At 32.6% G+C, this 23,350-nt stretch overlaps 2 protein-coding genes across 2 annotated transcripts; both read left to right on the forward strand.

Annotated features, from left to right (window-relative positions):
• Nucleotides 1–10,067: 10,067 nt before the first annotated feature.
• On the forward strand, nt 10,068–14,737 carry LOC132717702 (uncharacterized). Its single transcript, XM_060701252.1, has 2 exons — nt 10,068–10,198; nt 11,855–14,737. The coding sequence occupies exon 2, from the start codon at nt 11,876–11,878 to the stop codon at nt 13,631–13,633; it is 1,758 nt and encodes a 585-aa protein (XP_060557235.1). The 5' UTR covers nt 10,068–10,198; nt 11,855–11,875; the 3' UTR covers nt 13,634–14,737.
• A 4,016-nt stretch (nt 14,738–18,753) lies between these two features.
• On the forward strand, nt 18,754–21,122 carry LOC132717703 (uncharacterized). Its single transcript, XM_060701253.1, has 2 exons — nt 18,754–18,955; nt 19,202–21,122. Exon 2 carries the CDS (start codon nt 19,266–19,268, stop codon nt 20,994–20,996), a length of 1,731 nt encoding a protein of 576 aa, XP_060557236.1. The 5' UTR covers nt 18,754–18,955; nt 19,202–19,265; the 3' UTR covers nt 20,997–21,122.
• The last annotated feature ends 2,228 nt before the right edge of the window (nt 21,123–23,350 follow it).

A 23,350-nucleotide genomic window follows, 5' to 3' on the forward strand; every position in this document is an offset into this window, starting at 1 on the left:
TTAGAAATTGCGTCATTGTTGCTATTTTTAGAAATTGCGTCATTGTTGCTATTTCTAGAAATTGCATCATTGTTGCTATTTTTAGAAATTGCGTCATTGTTGCTATTTTTAGAAATTGCGCTATTGTTTCTATTTTTAGAAATTGCGTCATTGTTGCTATTTATAGAAATTGCGTCATTGTTTCTATTTTTAGAAATTGCGTCATTGTTTCTATTTTTAGAAATTGCATCATGTTGCTATTTTTAGAAATTGCGTCATTGTTGCCTTTTTTAGAAATTGCGTCATTGTTTCTATTTTTAGAAATTGCATCATGTTGCTATTTTTAGAAATTGCGTAATGTTGCTATTTTTAGAAATTGCGTAATGTTTCTATTCATATATATATACAAAATATATAAACGAAACTAATGTGACAAGACAGACCAACTAAATTTATAAAAAGGAAACATTAAGATATGTTCAAACCTTTCTATGTTTGCGTTTAGAAAAAGTAAAAAGTCGAGCGTTGCCCCCGCCCGGCGGTGGCTCTTGTTTATAATCATAAGACAGTCAAGGCTTTCCATAAATCTTGCCAGCCCATTCCAATATTATAATGGACAAAAATTATCTTAATTTACTTTTTGCTATACAAAAATCGCTGGTTATCGATTACTTGCCTGATAAACATGTATCATACTTAGACTGTATCGTTCCGTCTTTGCTACTTAAGTCCCGTCAAGGTGTGAAGGCATGTTAATTACAAAATCACAATTTGCTGTAACATGTATAAACAACTGAATTACTGTAGTAAATGGTTGGTTGTGACCGCAATGTGTAGTTCCTTGTAACCGATGGTACGCTATAAGCGACCTCGCTAGAAACAAAGACTTTTTATATAAGATAAAGAATAGAAAAAATCGGGACCAATCGAAAGAGTTTCTTAATTATAACGCTGTATCCGAGTTATAATTGAGCTTCACTGTATAAACATGTTCTTATCTGTCCATGCATGGAGTATCTTTTCATTTGGATGACACTATCCATGCATGTATATTATCATTAGGTATAACTGTATACAGTCTTTCATTTTTTTTTACGCTGTTAGACTAACCGTATGCTTTAGGATAAGTCAATATATAGGCACAATACAAGAATTAATTTACATTTTACAGGCATTTATTATTGTGCAATACTTATCACCATATTTCTACTGCTTGACTAACACAGACAAAGCTAATTTTTTCATATTCTTACCTATTTTTTCCATAGATTTTAAGTGTCGTTTGCAATTAGAAGTTGCTTTTTTTGCTCACTTTACGGTATTTTACATTTTAATACATTTGAAAATAAAAAATGAATCTGGGGGCATAATGTTTTAAAGAAAAAGATCTACTGCTCTGTCATTTGTTTTTGGTTTTAAATAAAGTGTTATGTTGTTCTTGTAAAAATATTTTTTCAAACTATATAATTGAAAGAAAGAATCAAAACATTCTAAACAGAAAGTTGATAAAATAAGATATATAATGTTCAGATTTTCAAATAAACTTCATTCATTACATCTTATTTTAATTGCTGTTTTAAAATATGAAAGATATATTAATATTGTATTGAAATAAGTATCGATGTGTACTGATGTGTACATATAAGATACTAATACGTGCATTGTACTGAATCTGTCTGGTGACTTTAGAAACACGTATTATTTATTTGTAGGAATAATTACATTGTAGAAATGCGTAAAAATTCGACAGGTAGGGATTCACACGTGTATGACTTAACTTATTTACCACAAAATGAGAAACATTTATTCTACATAAAAACAAATAGAATAAGACACAAGCGATTGATAGACATACATGCATCTGTTTTATTTTACTATTATTTAACACAATAATATTCAGAAATAAAATCATGAAATTGTTACAAATTCCGACCATACGAGTTGATATATCGCGGTACCTGTTGAATTATAATAAGTAACTATGATAACGAGTGATTGACAATGAAATGAAAAAAAAAACATTATAGTTTGCTGGAAGTCTTAGAAAATCATTGTATAAAGTACCCTTGTACTGTCTTCAGTCTTCGATTTTACTTAAATATGTTTTAAAGAACATTATGAAAATCATGTTTTTCTTGCATAAGATCTACACTTATATATACTTAATTGAACGTTCTATGTTTGTGACAATTTTCAAAGCAAAAAGCTGTACGCGGTCTTTAAATCTGCTTTCAGCTTTTAAACAGAAAAAGCGATATTTTACGCCTGTGTTACAATTCCACATGAACTCATTACATTCCCCCAGGGTTTCGGTACATGTTTATCCACGAAGAAAATATTGATTGAGTTACCCTTACGATGGGAAGTCAGAAAATATCCGGACTTTTGACTCGTTCTCGAAAACCATTCAACATTATAGAAAAAATCTTTCTACTCTTTTTCAAAATATTCTCCACCTACGTCTACGCAATTTTGCCATCTTCGTGGGAGCTTTTGTATTCCCGCTGTGAACCATGACGTAGACCTATGTTTTAGGTACTGTGTAACAGCAGATATCAAAACCGCCCTGGTCTTATATTTCTTTCCTGCAAGCAATTTTTTCAGTTCTGGAAACAAATAAAAGTTACAGAGGGCAATGTCTGGGCTATAAGGAGGGTGAGACAACAATTGCCATTTGTAAGAGTTGATAACCTCCTCTGTAGCTGCGGTGGTATGGGAGGGGGCGTTATCGTGAAGAAGGAGGACATTTTTCTGTGCTAACCTGGGACGCTTCAGCTTTTTTCTGAGATTTTTCAGAATTACTTCAGAATAGTATTTGGCGGTGACAGTTTGACCTTTTTGCATGAAATGAGTAAGTATCATTCCTCGTGAATCCCAAAAGGCAACAAGCATGACTTTGCCAGCCGAAGGAGACAGCTTAAACTTTTTTAGGAGGTGGGGAACCAGCTCGTTTCCACTGCTTTGACTGAGCTATTGTCTCAGGTTCGGAATAATGAACCCACATCTCATCTCCAGTGATAATGCGGTTCAAAAACTTATCTCCTTCACGATTAAAACGACTTAAATGTTCTTTTGCATTGGTTACTCTGGTTGCCTTTTGATCTGCGGACGTACATCTGTCTAGGCACCCACCTGGCACTTACCTGGCTCATGCCTAGGTGTTTGTGTAAAATCTTGTGTGCCGATGCCTTACCGATGCTAAACTTGTTGGCTACCTCCTCCAAAGTTAATCGACGATTTTTGTTGACAAAAGCTTAACATTTGCTACCATTGTTGGGGTCACCGCCTCAGCTGGCCGCCCAGTCCTAGGCCTGTCACAAACACTTGTTCTGCCTTCACGAAACTGAGAAACCCAGTTGTAGAAGTATGAACGTGATACACATTTATCAGAAAATCTTTTTTTTAAGCCTCTGAAAGATGTTGCAGGGCTTTTCACCTTCTGCAACCAGAAACTTTATTACAGAGCGTTGTTCCTCTAACAAAGAGTCCATGATAGACGAAACACCTATCATATATCAGAGGGCAAAAAACTGTGTATACACAACTATCATTGAAAATAAACTGACCACGTTATTGGCGAATGAATGTAGTTTTCACCAATATATAATGTGTGTATATAGCTGCACGTGGAAAGAGAGGAGCATAAAAAGTCCGGATATTTTCTGACCGTCCCTCGTACTTCGTGACACATTGACATGTATATACCAGTACTCACACATAGTGAATTTCAATGGAAAACGTTATATGTTTCTTTGCCTTTCGCAAAATATTGGTTAAACTAGAGCTGCAATGATGAATTTTCCCACTTTCTCCATTACACAGAATTTTTTGTACGTCCATTTAGCATTATTTTTGAAAGAGAATATTTGACCTAATTTCAACAGAAAAGAAGGTGTATAGGTCACAAAACTGGTAACATTTTACAATAACCTTGACCTTCAACCGGTATGTACACCGGCGATGAACATTTGAGCTAAGTTTAAAGAATCCTTTAAGGGGTATGGGATACAAAATTGTCTGATATTAATTTTGACCTACAAGGATGACCTTGAGTCGGCATCGCGTCAGCGTTAGTTCTGCACTTCGTCTTGTATGTAGAATATTGTCCCCATGTCATCTTCATTTTGAGCTGTTGAAACCGTTTGATTCATTCTTACTAGCGTCGAACTGTTACATAAACTGTCCTTAACAGCGTTTATTTAACCATTCGTTTAAACGACGCGTCTGTCTGGTTAAACACTTCGAAAAGTTGGTCAACGACAAAGTATATGAGACGCTAATAAAATAAACATCAGTCGCTCCTATGCGCATCTTTTGAGCTGTTAAAATTCTTATAAACGTCTATTACATGATTAAAATTAAACAGATATAATCATTCTGTATCTAATTGAAACCGTCATCCGACTACGTTGTCCGTTTGCGAAAGCCAAATATCGGACACAAATTAGTATCCCAGGGATATTTATGGTGGCTGATTTGTGCTTTGTTGTATTTTCGCTCCACAGGGCGCAGAACGAAAACACGACAAAGTAATCACTTTCTCTTACTTTCGTGTTTTTGTCTGGCGCCCCGCAGAGCAACCTGACAAGTGGTGACTTTCTCGTATTTTTTTTTCACCTGGCGCCCCACAGAACGAAAATACGACAAAATGGTCAGTTTGTCTTATGAGCTGAATTTTAGCAATTATCAAACTTGGCCTGACTTTTGATATAACACATTTATTTATATGCCAAATATAAACATGATGACTGAGATCCTTCAAAAGTTGTGCTGCAAACCAATTTTCTACGGACGGACGGTCAGTCAGACCAACAAACACAAAACGACATAACATAATATGTTCTAAAGTTCTTCAGGGGTATAAAAGTATCAAATATTTTTTCGGAATCACTTAAAGACAACTTCAACTTATTGAAAATACAAATATTCAATGGGCCCCGTTTTTAAATGGCCTCTAGCTAACTTCATACATGTACCTAGAAACATTAGCTACCAAAAGCGGTTTTTATTTATTGGTATCGATCTTGTGTATACCTACATACTTATTTCAATAAATTCAGTGTAAAAAAAAAAACTCTTAACTTCTAAGATTGTTTCCGATTTTAGTTTAATATGTAAAATATATGAATCTTACCCTCATCATTTGCTAATAGGTTTCTTGTAATCAGCTTAATTTACTGATACACAGACATTCAAATTTACAAAACTTTTCATTTAAACTATATAATTGTATTATGCCAGTGTAAAACAATGACATGAATAATAAGGAAACTTTAGTGCAAATGAATAATAAGGAAACTACTAGTGTAAAACAAAAATGAGAAAACTACTAGTGTAAAACAATAATAGGGTCACTGCTAGTGTAAAACAAAAATGAGAAAACTACTAGTGTAAAACAATAATAAGGGCACTGCTAACGTAAAACAAAAATGAGAAAACTACTAGTGTAAAACAATAATAGGGGCACTGCTAGTGTAAAACAAAAATCAGAAAACTACTATTGTAAAACAATAATAAGGAAACTGCTAACGTAAAACAAAAATGAGAAAACTACTAGTGTAAAACAATAATAAGGAAACTGCTAGTGTAAAACAAAAATGAGAAAACTACTATTGTGAAACAATAATAAGGAAACTGCTAGTGTAAAACAAAAATGAGAAAACTACTAGTGTAAAACAATAATAAGGGCACTGCTAGTGTAAAACAAAAATGAGGAAACTACTAGTGTAAAACAATAATAGGGGCACTGCTAATGTAAAACAAAAATGAGAAAACTACTATTGTAAAAACAATAATAAGGGCACTGCTAGCGTAAAACAAAAATGAGAAAACTACTAGTGTAAAATAATAATAAGGAAACTGCTAGTGTAAAAACAAAAATGAGAAAACTACTAGTGTAAAAAAATAATAAGGGCACTGCTAGTGTAAAACAAAAATGAGAAAACTACTAGTGTAAAATAATAATAAGGAAACTGCTAGTGTAAAACAAAAATGAGAAAACTACTAGTGTAAAACAATAATAAGGGCACTGCTAGTGTAAAACAAAAATGAGGAAACTACTAGTGTAAAACAATAATAGGGGCACTGCTAATGTAAAACAAAAATGAGAAAACTACTATTGTAAAACAATAATAAGGGCACTGCTAGCGTAAAACAAAAATGAGAAAACTACTAGTGTAAAATAATAATAAGGAAACTGCTAGCGTAAAACAAAAATGAGAAAACTACTAGTGTAAAATAATAATAAGGGCACTGCTAGTGTAAAACAAAAATGAGAAAACTACTAGTGTAAAACAATAATAAGGAAACTGCTAGTGTAAAACAAAAATGAGAAAACTACTAGTGTAAAACAATAATAAGGAAACTGCTAGTGTAAAACAAAAATGAGAAAACTACTAGTGTAAAACAATAAAAGGGGCACTGCTTGTGTAAAACAAAAATGAGAAAACTACTAGTGTAAAATAATAATAAGGACACTGCTAGTGTAAAACAAAAGTGAGAAAACTACTAGTGTAAAACAATAATAAGGAAACTGCTAGTGTAAAACAAAAAATGAGAAAACTACTAGTGTAAAACAATAATAAGGAAACTGCTAGTGTAAAACAAAAATGAGAAAACTACTAGTGTAAAATAATAATAAGGGCACTGCTAGTGTAAAACAAAAATGAGAAAACTACTAGTGTAAAAAAATAATAAGGAAAGTGCTAGTGTAAAACAAAAATGAGAAAACTACTAGTGTAAAATAATAATAAGGGCACTGCTAGTGTAAAACAAAAATGAGAAAACTACTAGTGTAAAAAAAAAATAAGGAAACTGCTAGTGTAAAACAAAAATAAGGTAACTGCTAGTGTAAAACAAAAATAAGGACACTGCTAGTGTAAAACAAAAAATAAGATAACTGCTAATGTAAACAAAAGTAAGGAAACTGCTAGTGTAAAACAAAAATAAGGACACTGCTAGTGTAAAACAATAAAAGGGGCACTGCTAGTGTAAAACAAAAATGAGAAAACTACTAGTGTAAAATAATAATAAGGAAACTGCTAGTGTAAAACAAAAAATGAGAAAACTACTAGTGTAAAATAATAAGAAGGAAACTGCTAGTGTAAAACAAAAATGAGAAAACTACTAGTGTAAAACAATAATAAGGGCACTGCTAGTGTAAAACAAAAATGAGATAACTACTAGTGTAAAATAATAATAAGGGCACTGCTAGTGTAAAACAAAAATGAGAAAAACTACTAAGGAAACTGCTAGTGTAAAAACAAAAATAACTACTAGGTAAAACAATAAACTTGCTAGTGTAAAACAAAAATGAGAAAACTACTAGTGTAAAACAATAAAAGGGGCACTGCTAGTGTAAAACAAAAATGAGAAAACTACTAGTGTAAAACAATAATAAGGTAACAAAAATGAGAAAACTATAGTGAAAATAATAATAAGGAACTGCTAGTGTAAAACAAAAAATGAAAAAACTACTAGTGTAAAAATAATAAGAAGGAAACTGCTAGTGTAAAACAAAAATGAGAAAACTACTAGTGTAAAACAATAATAAGGGCACTGCTAGTGTAAAACAAAAATGAGATATCTACTAGTGTAAAATAATAATAAGGGCACTGCTAGTGTAAAACAAAAATGAGAAAACTACTAGTGTAAAACAATAATAAGGAAACTGCCAGTTGTAAAACAAAAATTAGAAAACTACAAGTGTAAAATAATATTAAGGGCACTGCTAGTGTAAAACAAAAATGAAAACTACTAGTGTAAAATAATAATATGGGCACTGCTAGTGTAAAACAAAAATGAGAAAACTTAGTGTAAAACAATAATAAGGAAACTGCTAGTGTAAAACAAAAATGTGAAAACTACTAGTGTAAAACAATAAAAGGGGCACTGCTAGTGTAAAACAAAATTCATGTAGAACAATGACATGAATAATAAGGAAACAACTTAAACGGTATGCTGTTACACAGTTTTTTCTGGCGCAAATGGTATTATGTTTATATAGACAGTATTGCAATGATAAACACTTCGAAAGTTTGCATTTCCAAAACGACACCATTTTTTAAAAAGTCACAAAAATCTGGACCGGCACTGAAACAGGGCGCCCTTCGATAAGTATGATGCGTTAGAATCTAAAACTCACATAGATGATGTAATGTCATGTGCCATTAAATAAACTTTATTGTTTTCTTTTTTTGAAATGTTGAAAGGGAATATTCTGTTGTTTTAATTGTCTGTTAAAATTATGCTAAAGGTATCTGTTGAACGTGATAAACATATCTTTCCATTGACATGGATTTTTTTCCAATGTTTTTGCCCCCACGTAAGGTGAAGGTCTAACAAAAGACTGTCCGGTCCGCTTTCAAACTGGATCATTGTCTTACTGTTTGTTTGACCGTAGGCACGACATAACCATGGATGTTGTGGCATCCATTTTTAGTTATATAATGGAAAGAGTGTTTTAAATTTTTTTTATCAAGAAATCAATTTTCGCATTAAACACAGCCTTATACTTTCACAGACCTCAATCAACTTTGAATGGTGACCTATGGCGTTTTGCCACGGTAATAAAGGGAGGGGGAAACTGAAAACAATTATCGGCGTATTTCTTAGATTACTTGATATGTTATTATATAAGATATACAATGTATACGCGATACTTGAGGGGCTTACTTCGGGTAATAGTGAAAGGCGTCACGGCATATTAAAACAATGAAAATTCTTTTTGTATTCGAATCGCATCTTCTCGGCCCTTTCCGTCAAACTTCGGATCTTAGATATATCATCGCATCATGTAACTGAAATGTATCATCGAAAAAATAATAATGAAATCATAATGGGAATGCCTAAATCGTGAAATTATTAAATAATACCATCAAATTATACACACTCATATAGCAATATTATAATAAACTCGTGTATAGTAGAAAGAAACAACTTTAAAAATGCAAAACAAAGATAAATCTACTTGTTTAAATATAAACAATTTCTTTTATTACATGCTTTTCGGTGGTTTATAGAAATATATCAGTGATAGCCTATAAAACTGGTAATTTCACTGTTTTAAACAATTTGATAATTTCACTGTTTTGAAGTTAAGCCCCTTTATTTCATGCTTTCCAGTGTTTTATTGTAATATATCAGATTATTATATTCTGATAAACCACTAGTGAAATTTATAAAATATAATTTTCACTGTAGCCGGACTATATCTGAATGCGGATGAAAAGAAAATCATAACAAAATGGAATATCAGGCAGAAATAAATGCCTTCATACGTAAATTTTGCTTCTTTAGGAAAAGAAAGTCGATGTCACCATACATCATGTTATAAATGTAACAAAATTAGAGAAATTTAACAGAACTATATTTCAAAATTGATGATGTGACGTCATGATGTGATGACGTCACAAAGTAGAATGCGCGACGTTACGCGGCAAAATCAGTAAAAAAATACTTAAAATCACTTAAAAGGAATGAAATAAAAAGAAAATTTATTTGTTTTGCATATAAGATTGAAATATATTTCATTCGTGAACACCAGCTATTATATTTTCACTCGTGGCTACGCCACTCGTGAAAATATTGCATCTGGTGTTCACTCAGTGAAATTATATTTCAATCTTACATGCAAAACAAACAAATATCCTCTATTACGTTGTTTCAGTGAAATACCAGCGTGCACAGTACTGGGGACCAACTTAATGACGTGACGTCGTAAATGACGTCACGTTGTATAATTATTTGGCGCGCTTTTCATTCAGTATTAGGTTTAATGTTTTAATTTTCTTTGCATATAATAAAAAGAAAATTTGTTCAGTTTAGTGTAAGATCGAAATATATTTCACCTTGTGAACACCAAAAGTTCATATTTCACTCGTGGCTGCGCCACTCGTGAAATATATACCTTTTGGTGCTCACTCGGTGAAATCTATTCCGATCTTACACTGAACTAAACAAATATCCTCTAATCTTAGCCAGGTTGTAGTGGTGTATGAAATATTTTGAAATCTTTACTGTGTGTTTAAGTAGCCTGTTACAACTCATTACAAATAACAAAGCTATCGTGAACAACTGTATGCTATAATCTATGACTTATTATTGTCTCCCGCTAAGTATAGTCGATAAAGTTACAACGTTTGCAAAACGGGCTACCCGGGCTTTAAAGGTGTCACAGTGATAAAAAGAAACACAAAACATACAGGCATTATGTAATGAGGTAAGTTTTGTGAATCATTTTCATTTTAACAAAATGTATTAAATTTGTATTTTACTACATTCCAATATCAGTCAGATGATTTAAAAGCGAAGGAAAATATCTTAATTGGAATATGAAAACGAAATTAGGTTAAACAAGATTGCATTTCTGAAAAAATGCTATATCACACAATTGTATAACACTTAATATAGGAACAGAAGCAGTTCATTTTTGTTTGTATACAATTGAGGTGTGCAATTTCGTAAGTGTTAAGTAAACTTTGGGGGGGGGTGGGGGGGGCGGTGGGTCAATGTCACATTTCAGTATGCCAAATGAAAAACAATGTGCAAGATGCATCTAATGTTGAAATACGAAGACCAGTGATGGTTTTACACTATGTGACATGAAGGCCACGTTTAAGGTCACAGTTCAGCATGCTGCGCTAAATGCAATCTTAGTACAGGTTCATTGAACAATATTTAATTCTAAATACCTAAGCTCTAGACCTTGTTTTTTTTTGCATGGAATGAAATTCTTTTAACAACTTTGGAGGCTCTCAACTCAAGGTACGATCTTGACAAGTTTCGTTGACTTTGGACTTGTGGTTTGTAAGGAGAACTTTTTTTAAGTTTACTAAATATTCATAACATGCACGCGCATACACGCTTGCATGCGCGCGCAAACACGCACACACACAAAGAGGCTAGTCGCTAAATGTCACTGCAACGCAGATGCTGTGGTTGCTTAAAGATAAACAAATCTCAAATATTTCCTCTCTTCAACTAATTCCAAGTGGATTAAAATAAGTACATCGTCATATATGCAGTGCATAAACAAAAAGTGCATCCTCACATATGCAGGGCTTGCAAAATAAGTTCATCCTTACATGTGCAAGACATGCACAAAATACTTATGCACACATACAATGCAGGACTTGAATAACAAGAACATCTTCATTCATGTATGGCTTGCACATTATATACATCATCACATACCGGTATGCAGAATTTGCTGAATGAAAACACTTCACAATATCAAAAGTAATGCCACAAAAATGCTTCTGGGCTTTTACTATCAATTTATTTTGTTAAGAGAATAAACATAAATTAAACAGATATTTAGCTCTAAGGGACGTGCAAATTTATATATAAAATACATTTGTTCGATAAATTTTGTCCCTTCTTTGCTTTATGTCAACACAAAAATGTAAACAACTGATAACTTAAAAGTATCTTTAGAAGGAGTTGTCTCTGGGTGAAATAGGAATTCATAAAAATATCAATGTGATTTTAAACAGTAAAAATGGCGTGTAAATGCACGTTTAATCAGGTTAGATTTGTTTATTACCCTTTTGAATCGCCTGAAGGAAAATTGAATATTTTTAAATTTATTTCCTTACATGTATCTGGATACAAAAATGGAACGTGAAATCTATCTTTAATTTTGTTGTCGAAAGTAGAGTAAACAGTGATATTTATATGAATCTAAAAATGTCCGTTATCCATCGATGTTATATAGTCAATTTTACGCCTAAACAAATAGATAATAAATAATTAGAAGTATGGTTCCCTGGAACAATGTATTTTCAGTATTAAAAAATATGTATAATTCCAAATATTTCAAGAAAATTAAGACTGGGTTAATATAACAATACTATCATTCAACTAATCATTTCAGGGCAAATTCGACTTCTAAAAGATGGAAGTATCTGGAAAAAAGAAAGATTCAGTTGAAAGTTATTCAGATTGCGCAGATGAGGTAGATCCTCAGATATATTGTAATCCATGCAGTAAAGATGGTTCGCGAATTACAGCACATAGCTTCTGTCAAGACTGTATGGAACATCTATGTGAGAGCTGTTACAACACGCACAGAAAATCAGCACCATGCAAGAACCATGTCCTACTAGAAAAGTCCCAGATGCCCAAAACTCAGAGTTCAGGACATCTTCAAGTTCCACATGACCTTACACAACATTGTCTGTTGCATAAAGGTAAACTGATTGAGTACATCTGTCATGATCACAATGTCCTCGGCTGTAGTCCATGTATTACACTCAACCACAGATACTGCAAGATAGACCACATACCGGACGTCTCTAAAGAGTACAGGACAAGTGACGAGTACAGAGATTTTGTACAATCTCTAGCAGCCCTTCAGAAACAGTTCAAAACCATTATTGAAGAAACAAAGGCTAACAAAAAGAAGATCATGCAGAACAAATCAATTGTCAAAGATGAAATCAGGAAGTTTCGACAAGAAATTGACAACATGTTTGATAACCTAGAGACAAGCCTTATGAAACATGTCGATGACATTTTGTCCGATGAGACTGCAAGAATTAAATCGTTAACTTCGAAGTCTATCAAATTAGAGAAAGATATTGAACAACTTCAGAATGAAATCAGCAAACTGGAGAGGGCCAATAAAACCAATGCGCTATACATCCATTCTAAAGCAAATAAAGTAATCGTACAGAAGTTTACATCTGCTGAGAAAGAAGCACATGAAGAGAACTACATAAACAACTATGTCTTCACACCCAATTTGCATTTTAAGGAAATACTAGGATCAAAAGCAGGAATCGGTGAACTGCAAAGAATTAAAATAAGAGGACCTCGCCGCAAAAGTTTTATAACCGATGCTGCTTCCTTTGAAACACTAAAAATAAAGTATACAGATGACATAGATGTCCAAACTTCGTCAGATAAATTGAATTGCTGTATTTCGGGAGCAGTGGTTATCACTGATGACACTGTTGCAGTTGTTGATCACAATAATTGTGCTGTCAAAATAGTTGATACAAAAATAAAGAAGATAATCGCTGAGAAAAGGTTACATGATTGTCCAGAATGTTTAGAATTAATTCCGGAAAATAAACTTGCATTCACTATTCCCTATAAAAGAACAATTACGTTCCTGTCAATACAAAATGGACTGTCAGAGGTCCGGCGTCTAAAAGTAGATGGCAGGTGCAGAGATTTAGTATTCCACGACAATAAACTAATTGTTTCATTCGAGATGCCAGGTAAAGTTCAAATCATGGACTTAGATGGCCATGTTTGTCAAGCTGTAGAGAAAGATTTCTATGGTGACGAATTAACATTTCCGTATGTCACATTTGGTATCAAGAGTAGCATTTATATCTCGGACAAAAGTAAATCTACAATTACAAGTATGAATCTTAATGGAGAGGTATTGAAGGGGTACAAAGATGAACGCCTGCTTGCACCTTGTGGAATGGTTGTTCTAGATGACGGCTCTATTTTGGTTTGTAGCAGTAGAAACAACAGCGTTATTTTGATATCAGAAAACCTTCAAAAAAGTAGAGTGATACTTGATAAAGACGATGGCTTGCTCTGTCCGTGGTCTCTGGCTTTAGATAGAGAAAAAAACAAGTTATATGTAGGCAGTGGTCAATTTTGTAAATTTCTGAAAGTATATGATTTGAATTAAATAATATACAAATGGACAGAACTTTGAAAGACTGCGATATAGGATATAGACGTTTGTCGTGAATAAATAACTCACGCATGAATTATGTCATTTAAACTACATTCATTTATGACGAGCTCTCCACATCTGTTGCTTAATTGGTTATTCGTCATTACCATAGAGAACTATTTATTCTTAATTTGTGCATGTAATAACCAAGTATTGGTGTGAACATGACAGTTTAAAACTGTGTGTACTAACATTGTGTACTAAAACGGTTATCAGTATTTACAAACTCATATTTAATAATGAACACACATTTACAAGATTTATGACCGTTCATTACATTACTTTTGTGTTTGTGATATTTTAGTTTTTATTTCTTTTTGGGTGGTTCTAATATTCTCAAATTAAATAATGTTTAATCGCCTTTGTGACATGCTGTCTGCTTTTTGACGTATGCCAGTGATAAACTGGCTTCATAAAACTTTTTTAAAATTTTTATTTTAATTCTTTCCGTAAGAGCATGTCTTGTCTTTAAATTTGTGGCCGCTTTGGTTGGAAGGTCAAGCACGAGTCACAAAAATGGTTCAATGATAACCGCCGCATGAACGCATCTGCAGATGTTTTTAATTCTAAATGTCACAATTATTATACATTGTATTTAAATGTTGAATTTTGCTAAAGCCTGGTTCAGAAAAAATGGACAGAAGCTTGATTATTCCACCATCGTCCAAAAACCTACATGAAAAGCTTTGCATTTACACCACAGATGAATCTACGGGAGTACTCGGATCAAAAGCAGGAATCGGTGAACTGCAAAAAAAGTGATATTGAACGAAAAGTAAGAACCGAGGCTGATTACTTTGAAACACTTCCTGTTATGTATTCAGATCAAATAGATGTCAAGAGTCCAACAGATGAAATGATTGTTGTATTATGGGAGCAGTGTTTATTATTAAGGACACGGTTGCAAAAATGATTCTAAAAATAGTGCTGTAACAATTGTTAAAACAAAGATAAAAAATATAAATTCCGACAAAAGATTATTTGATTATCCATATGATTTTAAATAACTTAAAAATGATGCACTAGCAGTCACTGTAATAAAAAGAAAAACAATCATATTGGTGTCTATACCTAATGGCCTGTCTGAAGTTTGCTGCCTGAAAGAAGATGGAAAGTGTACGTATTTAGTTTACCATAACAATAAAATAATTCTTATATTCGAGTGGCCTGGAAAAGTACATATTTTGGACTTAGCAGGCAATGTTTATCAGTCGATAAAAAAAGATTTATTTCCATGTTAATGGATTTGAAGGCCCATTTGTTATAGTTGATATTGGGAAGAAAATTTTCACTTCAGACTTCAGTACAAATACAAGTATAAATCTTAGCAGGGGTACAAAGATGAACGCCTAGTTCAACCTTGTGGTATGGTTGTTCTAAATGACGGATCTATTTTGGTGTGCAGCAGAGGAAACAACAAAATTCTTTTGATATCAGAAAATCTTGAATAAACAAGAGTGTTACTTGATCAGAAAGATGGCTTGCTCTGTCCTTGGTCTTTAGCTTTAGATAGAGATAAAATCTTTATATGTTGGGAGTGGTAAATTTTGGAACTTTCTAAAAAGTATATGATTTGAATTAAATACATTCTATAGACAAATTAACAGAAATTTGAAAGAATGTGATTTAGACGCCCATTGCTGTGAAGAAATAACATGCACATGAATTATGTCATTTAAACTACATTTATTTATGAAACAACTTTCAACATTTGTTCCTAATTGGTTATCGAACATGGCCCAAGAGAACGAATATTTCATAGTTTTTGCATTTTATAACCAAGTATGATGTATACATGTAAATCTTAAACGATAGTATAATAATATAATGTACTGAAGCGGATTTCAGTATCTACAAACTCATATTTAAAAGTTAACACTTCTTAATTTAAAATGTCACAATTATGATATTTAAATGTTGGATTTTGCTTGCTTAAGTCTGGTTTAGAACAAATGGACAGTAACTTGAATTTTCACCATCGTACATAAACTAGCCAAATCAAACCGAGCATGCAACATTTTTAGTTTTATCATTTATAGCGTTATTAATGAATTCCATTTATGATTAAGCCGGAAAAAGTATCTGCTATCGCATTATAGTATGTCCAATATCACTTATCCTGCTTAGATCAACGAGGGAAAGGTAATACATTTTTGTTGAGAAACAGTTAACACAATCTAAGAATACTCGATACCTAATTGTCTACTTATTTAAGTGCTTTATAAACTGGCGCTTAATTCAATTTATGATTATTTCGTAGATTTTTTAAACTATTCTTTCAGTGGATGTTAGCATCAAGTAGTAGGTATACAAATTTGTAACAATTGTCAAATTTGTTAACAAAAGGTTTCTATCCATATGATAGGTATATTTTTTTTTTAAAAGATATACGCAATAAAGACAATATATCTAACATGTCTCTAGAAAGGTCATAAATACATCTTGGGTCATCATTTATTTGATTTGTCTTTTTTTCAACCTAAACATGTTGTAAAAAATAAAATCTTCCTTGAATACTGAAAGAAAAAAAAATTTGGAGGACTGACTTCAGCAAAATACAGCTATTGAGCAAAGAAAGTAATTTATACATTGCAAACGACACTTACAATGCACGTAAATTACCAAAAAGTGGTCAAATTATACATAAAAACCTCTTACTGTGTTAGTTACACAGTAGATTATAGTGATTGATACAGCATAATCAGTGATCAATCGCTCAATTAATAAAATATTGAATCTTTTTACTTTTCTTAAGATCTTAATACATTTTTCTAAAGATTAAATTTCTTGAAATATTTGGCTCATCTGGAGGCGTGCAGCTTTAATGAGAGCTTTCATAATCATTCAATTGTAAGCATATGCAAGAAATAGGTATCAGATTGTATCCACAACACATCGTTAACGTTCAACTAAATTGTAATTGAATTTTATCCAGTTTTTGGGCGTTCTTTGGAGATTCTCTTCTTGTTTCTTTCTTTTTTATATATATGTTTCAAAACATCTTTATGCTGATATCTTTTTGAAAACCGTTCTTGTGTTGTTATCCTATTAAAACATTATTTTTTGTGTTGATAATTGAATGAAAACATTTTTCTTGTGTTGATATTTGACTGAAAAAGATTTTCTTGTGTTGATATTTGATTGAAAATATATTCTTGTGTTGATTTCATGATTTGTTACTTTCGTTGATCTTATACATAGCAAATACATTCTGAATAACCAGATAAATAAAGTTTTGGTTTTGAGTACAATCCTCAGTTACCGTCAAATAGTGTTTGAACGTCATTTTCGGATTATGTATTGGCAACACGCTGGGTTTAAAGATACACTATTCAAACCAGATATATTTCGTACCTACTCGCCTCCAAATCTCTACAAACACCTTTGAACCTACATAAAGTGTAGCGTGAATTCAGAAGGCAATTAGGGAATTTCCAAACTGATATCATAATTCCATTCTGTTTGTTTAGTTGGGTTATAAGTAACACCGGCATTTGGCAAATTTCCAATTCAACTGGTGGAGGAAGACCTCAGACACTCCTCAAAACATCATTTTACCTGAAAAGACGTGAAAGTATTCAAAGTACCTGACGGATTTCCCATCATCGAAAGTGGTGGGGTCAAAAGTGGTTTAATCAAAAATTTCAAGGGCATTTTTATAACGCAAAATAGGTAAGTAACAATGCTACTAATATAAAGTGATACTAGTAATGAAAATTCAAGTATTTTAATAAGAGGGCCAAAATGAGATGGCCCTAACTCGCTCACCTCACAAAGCATCCTGACAACCTAGTTTTTCATCCAAAATGACCAATATTCAAACTCAGTCGGGCAATTACATAAACAAGCATCCTGACAAAGTTTGATGATGATTAAAAAATGTGACCACTAGAGTGTTAAAAAAAGGTTTCCCATATTTTGGCAATGTGACCAGTTTTTGACCCCAAGTGACTCATATTCAAACTTTACTTCGAAATAAACTTTCAGACAAAACTCAAGGATATTTTGGTCAAAACAGAAGCCCCTAAAGTCTATTCTTTTTTTAGCTTCTGTAACCTAGTTTTTCATCCGAAATGACCAATGTTCGAACTCATCCGAGCAATACCTAGACAAACATCCTGAAAAAGTTTGATGATGATTGACTAAAAATGTGACCGCTAGAGTGTTTACAAACAAATGTGGACGAACGACGGACATTCAACCCCTGAGCTGGCTCAGGTGAGCTAAAAAGACATAGATAGTATGGATTTATCCAAAATAATGTTTGATAAGTGATGTGGTAATAACAGAGAGTTCATTGTTCAAAAATGATAAAGTTTGTTTTTAAGTTCTAAAATTTCTTCCTCAAGTCTTGATTGTATATTCTTTCAAATACAAACGTAACCCCCCCCCATCCCACCACTCCCCACCCCACCCCATTGTAACATCCAACTCATCTAAAAATTTGACTACATAATCAAAAGCATAGGAATGATTTAAGAATACATTCTTTACAAATTATAATAATATTTAATATGCATGAGGTGATATGTACATCATATCAAGATATTTGGCAAATATATTTCTGAAAATATTATCGAACAGTGTCCCCGAAAATCATTAAAAATATCTTTAAATTACCTTTGCTGGGAAGTTTAGGACACTAACTGAACATGCCAAGCGCATGTTCTTTCATCTCTTTTTACGTTTATTTACATTTAATTTATTTATTTAATCATTTCTTTAAAAAAATAACCACTTTTTCATAAAAATCTGTTTCATTATCAAATTTACATGCGGGCATTTGAAAGTGTAACATGTTTTAAAAGTTGTTTTTGTTAAAGTCAGTATACTTAAAAAAGAGAGTACATCCTTTTTTGAAAGCAGGCAGAAATTGAATAACAATAAGATTACTTCAACATGTTTAAAAATTAAATCATGACCGATAACCCAGACACTGATCAAGAATATTATAATCAATCAGTTCAATCAACTTTATCATGATATTGTATTAAATTTCTTTATGTTGTGTAACTTTGAAAATAACTTAAACAAATAAACCAGAGAGAAAAACAAATTGGATCGATGTGATTTAAAAAAATAAATATATGAACATGGTTTACCCAGATACAAACCAGTACAGTCGTCACAAGACAGGTAAACGATTATAAAACTAGATAACAAATCGCTGATACCGACATTATCAGTTTTTGCAGTTGTAGATAGTTTATTTTTAAAAAAAGTGGGCGTTGTTGTAGGAAAAATGGTGTATATATTGTGTATATAAGTTATGGGGTGAGTTCACTGAATAATATATATTAATTTACTCAAAAGTTGTGTTTAGGTAAAATGTGTAAAGTTAAAAACGTGGGATATATACTTTTTATGTTCTCAAAAGATAATTATTTTATATTTAAAAAGAGACTGTAAGCAATCAGAGCGTAAAATATCTTTAAAATATCTTATCTATCTTACGCAATCAATCCGTCAGATCATCTGCAGTTCACTAGTCATTTTTATGAAGATGTTAAATTATTTCAGGAAGGTTAAAAACACTGTCTAAGAACGTACGACGTACATAACTTCAGAGTTACTTCGATTGAAGATGGAAGTGTCTGGAAAAAGGGAAGAGGCAAATGGTGATCACTTAAAGTCTGTAACTGAGACAAAAGCACAAATTTATTGCGAACCATGCAATAGAGACGGTTTGCGACTATCAGCACATGGCTTCTGCAAGGACTGTGTTATACATTTATGTGAGAGCTGTTACAAAACGCATAGAAAAACAGCGCCATACAGGAACCATGTACTACTAGACAAGTCTCAGATGCCTAAAACTCAGAGTTCTGAACATCTTCAAGTTCCTGGTGACTTGACTGAACAATGTCAGTTGCATAAAGGTAAACTGATCGAGTACATCTGTCAGGATCACAATATTTTATGCTGTATTCCATGTATAACACTCAACCATAGAAACTGCAAAATAGACTACATACCAGACGTTTCTATAGAGTACAGGACAAGTGACGAGTACAGAGATTTTCTACGATCTTTAGCAGCCCTTCAGAAGCAGTTTCATACAATAATTGAAGAAATAAAGGCTAACAATAAGAAAATCTTGCAGAACAAATGTTTGGTCAAAGATGAAATTAAGACGTTTCGCAAAGAAATAAATAATATTTTGAACGAGCTTGAAAGAAGTCTTGAGAAACATGCCGATGATATATTTACCAAGGAGTCAGCAAGAATGAAATCTTTAGCGTCAAACTCTGTCAAATTGGAGAAGGATATTGAACAATTTCAAAATGACATTAGCAAACTGGAAATGGCAAACCAATTTAATGCACTCTACATCCTTTCCAAAGAAAACAAAGAAATTATACAAAGCTACACCTCTGCTGAGAAACAAGCACACAAAGACAACTATGTTAACAGCTTTGTCTTTACACCAAATGTTAATTTAAAGGAAATACTCGAATCAGAAACAGGAATCGGAGAACTGCAAAACAGTGACATTGTAGGTACTTGCAAAAGTGTAACGCTTCATATCAAGTATTCAGATGAAATAAATATCAAGAGTCCGTCAGATGAAAGAAGTTGTTCCATTCCGGGAGCAGTGTTTATTACCATGCATTGCGTTGCAGTTGTTGATTCGATAAATTGCGCTGTCAAAATAGTTGATACGAAGATGAAGAAGGTAACCGTTGAAAGACGATTCCACGATAGCCCAACTCATTTGGACTTACTTGCGAATGAAACACTTGCAGTGTCTTTTAGTATTAAGAGAAAGATCTTGTTTTTATCAATACCAAATGGATTGTCTGAAGTCGGGAGTCTGAAAGTAGATGGAAGGTGTAAGGATTTAGTTTATCATGACAATAGAATAATTGTTACATTCGAGTGGCCTGGTAAAGTTCAGATCATGGACTTGGACGGTCATGTTTATCAAACCATAGGAAAAGATTTCTTTGGTAACGAACTGAAAAGTCCATGTGTCGTAATTGATGTTAAGAAGAACATTTACATATCAGACTGGCAGATGTGTACAGTAACAAAAATGAATCTTAATGGAGAAGTATTAAAGGGTTACAAAGATAAACGCCTTCGTGCACCTTGTGGAATGGTTGTTCTAGATGACGGATCTATATTGGTGTGCAGCAGTGGAAACCACAGCATTCATTTAATATCAGAAAACCTTAAAAATGGTGGAGTGTTACTTGAGGAAAAAGATGGCTTGTTAAATCCTTGGTCTCTTGCTTTAGATAAAGTACAAAACAAGCTGTATGTTGGAAGTTGTGGCACATGTAATATTTTAAAAATTTACGATTTGAATTAACAAATTGTCTTGTCAGTAGTTGGAGAGAATATTCAATGCAGTTTTTTTAATTGTTTATTGCAATGTTTGAAAGAGTACTCTTTCTGTCAAATTTTAAATCATTTGAATTAATAACTCGTGTCTATTACTTAGCATTTTTGTTTAACCTAAGACTCTTTCTAACTGTTATTAAGTTATTACTAGTACATGTATGTATTTTAAATAGATAAAGCAAGACTTGCCGTTATGTGGATGAAATGCATATATTTCACAGTTTTTTATTAAAGTATCTCATATCCTGTGACATACAGGTGTATATACAATTTTATCATCTGACAATGCAATATGCTTTGAGTATATTTTCAACCAGATGACTGTTTTAGTAGGCATAACTCAATACAGTCTTTTATAACTTTCACGATATCTGAGGAAACAAGCTAGGCTAGCTGTATGCTTTCAGATGAGTCGAAATTTTTTCAAGAAAATCATCATTGACAAAAATGTAAGAATATTTAAATTTAAGAAAAGTAAAAATATTCACAATACAAGTAATAATTTATAAGTTATAGGCAATTGATAACTAATTTAGCAGTATTTATCACCATATTTCTAGTGCGTGACAAACGCTGATAGCAATATTTCTACATATTCTAACCTGTTTTCTAACCTACTTACTAGTATTTGAATGCTCGTACTTTTATGTCATAAGACGTAAATCTCTTCTTCCCAGGTTTTATATTCATCCCAATATTTTTAAACTTGACAGATTAATGAATAGTTGTGATAAAAAGATTCTACTAAAATTATCTTTATTTTGTAAAAACATTATGTTAAAATTTAGGTGATAAATACTTCTCATTCTCCGTTCCCATTTGTTACAATGTAAAATACATGTTGTATTGAATTCAGTACTTGAAATGAACAATATGATCTCCTTTTTTGTTTAATTAGCTTCTTTTATTGTGATATAAGGGATTTTTTGACTGTTATTTTTCTGTTTGTTTGTTTGTTATAACCAGTTGCATATCATATATGCCTTGGTTTAATGAAAACTGAAACTGGAACTGTAAGTACGAATATTTAAAGAAAAGGAATAGATTCACAATTAAAGAAATGTTTCACAAGACAATCAACGACTAATTTTGCAGTTTTCATCACCATATTTCTATTGCGTCACTAATGCAATCAAAGCTTTTTAACTCACCTGTCACAAAGTGACATGTTGAGCTTTTGTGATCGCTTTTCTTCCAGCGTCCGGCCGTCCGTCGTCCGTAAACTTTTACTTTAAACGACATGTCCTCTTAAACCGCTCAGCCAATTTTATCCAAACTTCACAGGAATGTTCCTTTGGTGGTCATCTTTAAAATTGTTCAAAGAATTTAATTCCATGCAGGACTCTGGTTGCTATGGCAACCAAAAGAAAAAAAACTAAAGAAATCTTCTTTTAAAACACCCAAAGAGCTAGAGCTTAGATATTTGGCATGAAACATCTTCCAGTGAGTCTCTACCATGTTTGTACAAATAAAAGTACTGGGGTTAAAATTGGCCGGCTGTTTTTCCATATATGTATATAGTAAAAACTTAAAAAATCTTTTAAAAACCCAAAGAGTTAGAGCTTAGATATTTAGCGAGAAACATCTTTTAATGGGTGTCTACCAAGTTTGTTGGCCCTGCTCCGGGGTCATTGTTTTCCCTATAATTATGTTTATAGTAAAAACTTAAAATTTTCTCTTTTAATAAACCCAAAGAGGTAGAGCTGAGATATTTAGCATGAAACATCTTCTTATGGGTGTCTTCTAAGTTTCTGCAAATAAAAGCCCTGGGGTTAAAAATGGCCCCGCCCCGGAGGTCATTGTTTACCCTATATGTATATAGTAAAGACTTCTTCTGGTAAATGTCTACAAAGTTTGTACAAATAAAAGCCCTGGGAATAAAATTGGCCCCGCCCGAGGATACTGATATTTTCTTATATGTTTATATTAAAAACTTTAAAAAAAATCTTCTTAAAAAAATCAAAGAGCAGCAGCTTAGATATTAAGCATGAAATATCTTCAAATGGGTGTCTAATAAGTTTGTTCAAATAAAATCCCTATGGTTAAAATTAGCCCCGCCCCAGGGGGTCATTGATTTTTCTTATATATACATGTTTATAGTTAAAACTTAAGACTCTTCTTGTGAAAATCCAAAAGAGTTGGAGCTTAGATATTTTGCATAAAACATCTAGTGGGTGCCTACCAAGTTTCAAATGAAAGCCCTAGGATCAAAATTGGCCCTGCCCCAGGGATCATTGATTTTCATTATATGTACTGTAAATCCTGTATTTTTCGCGATGATTTGATTTTCGCTATTTCTTCTGGGGTGAAAGGGGCTCCACT

The sequence above is a fragment of the Ruditapes philippinarum genome, unplaced genomic scaffold (genome assembly GCF_026571515.1).
Source record: "Ruditapes philippinarum isolate M1 unplaced genomic scaffold, ASM2657151v2 ctg3714_1_1_1_1, whole genome shotgun sequence".
Taxonomy (NCBI): Eukaryota; Metazoa; Mollusca; class Bivalvia; order Venerida; family Veneridae; genus Ruditapes; species Ruditapes philippinarum.

Bases quoted from the DNA above. Each gene is read 5' to 3' on its own strand.
- LOC132717702 (XM_060701252.1), top strand. From the start codon at position 11,876: ATGGAAGTATCTGGAAAAAAGAAAGATTCAGTTGAAAGTTATTCAGAT.
- LOC132717703 (XM_060701253.1), top strand. From the start codon at position 19,266: ATGGAAGTGTCTGGAAAAAGGGAAGAGGCAAATGGTGATCACTTAAAG.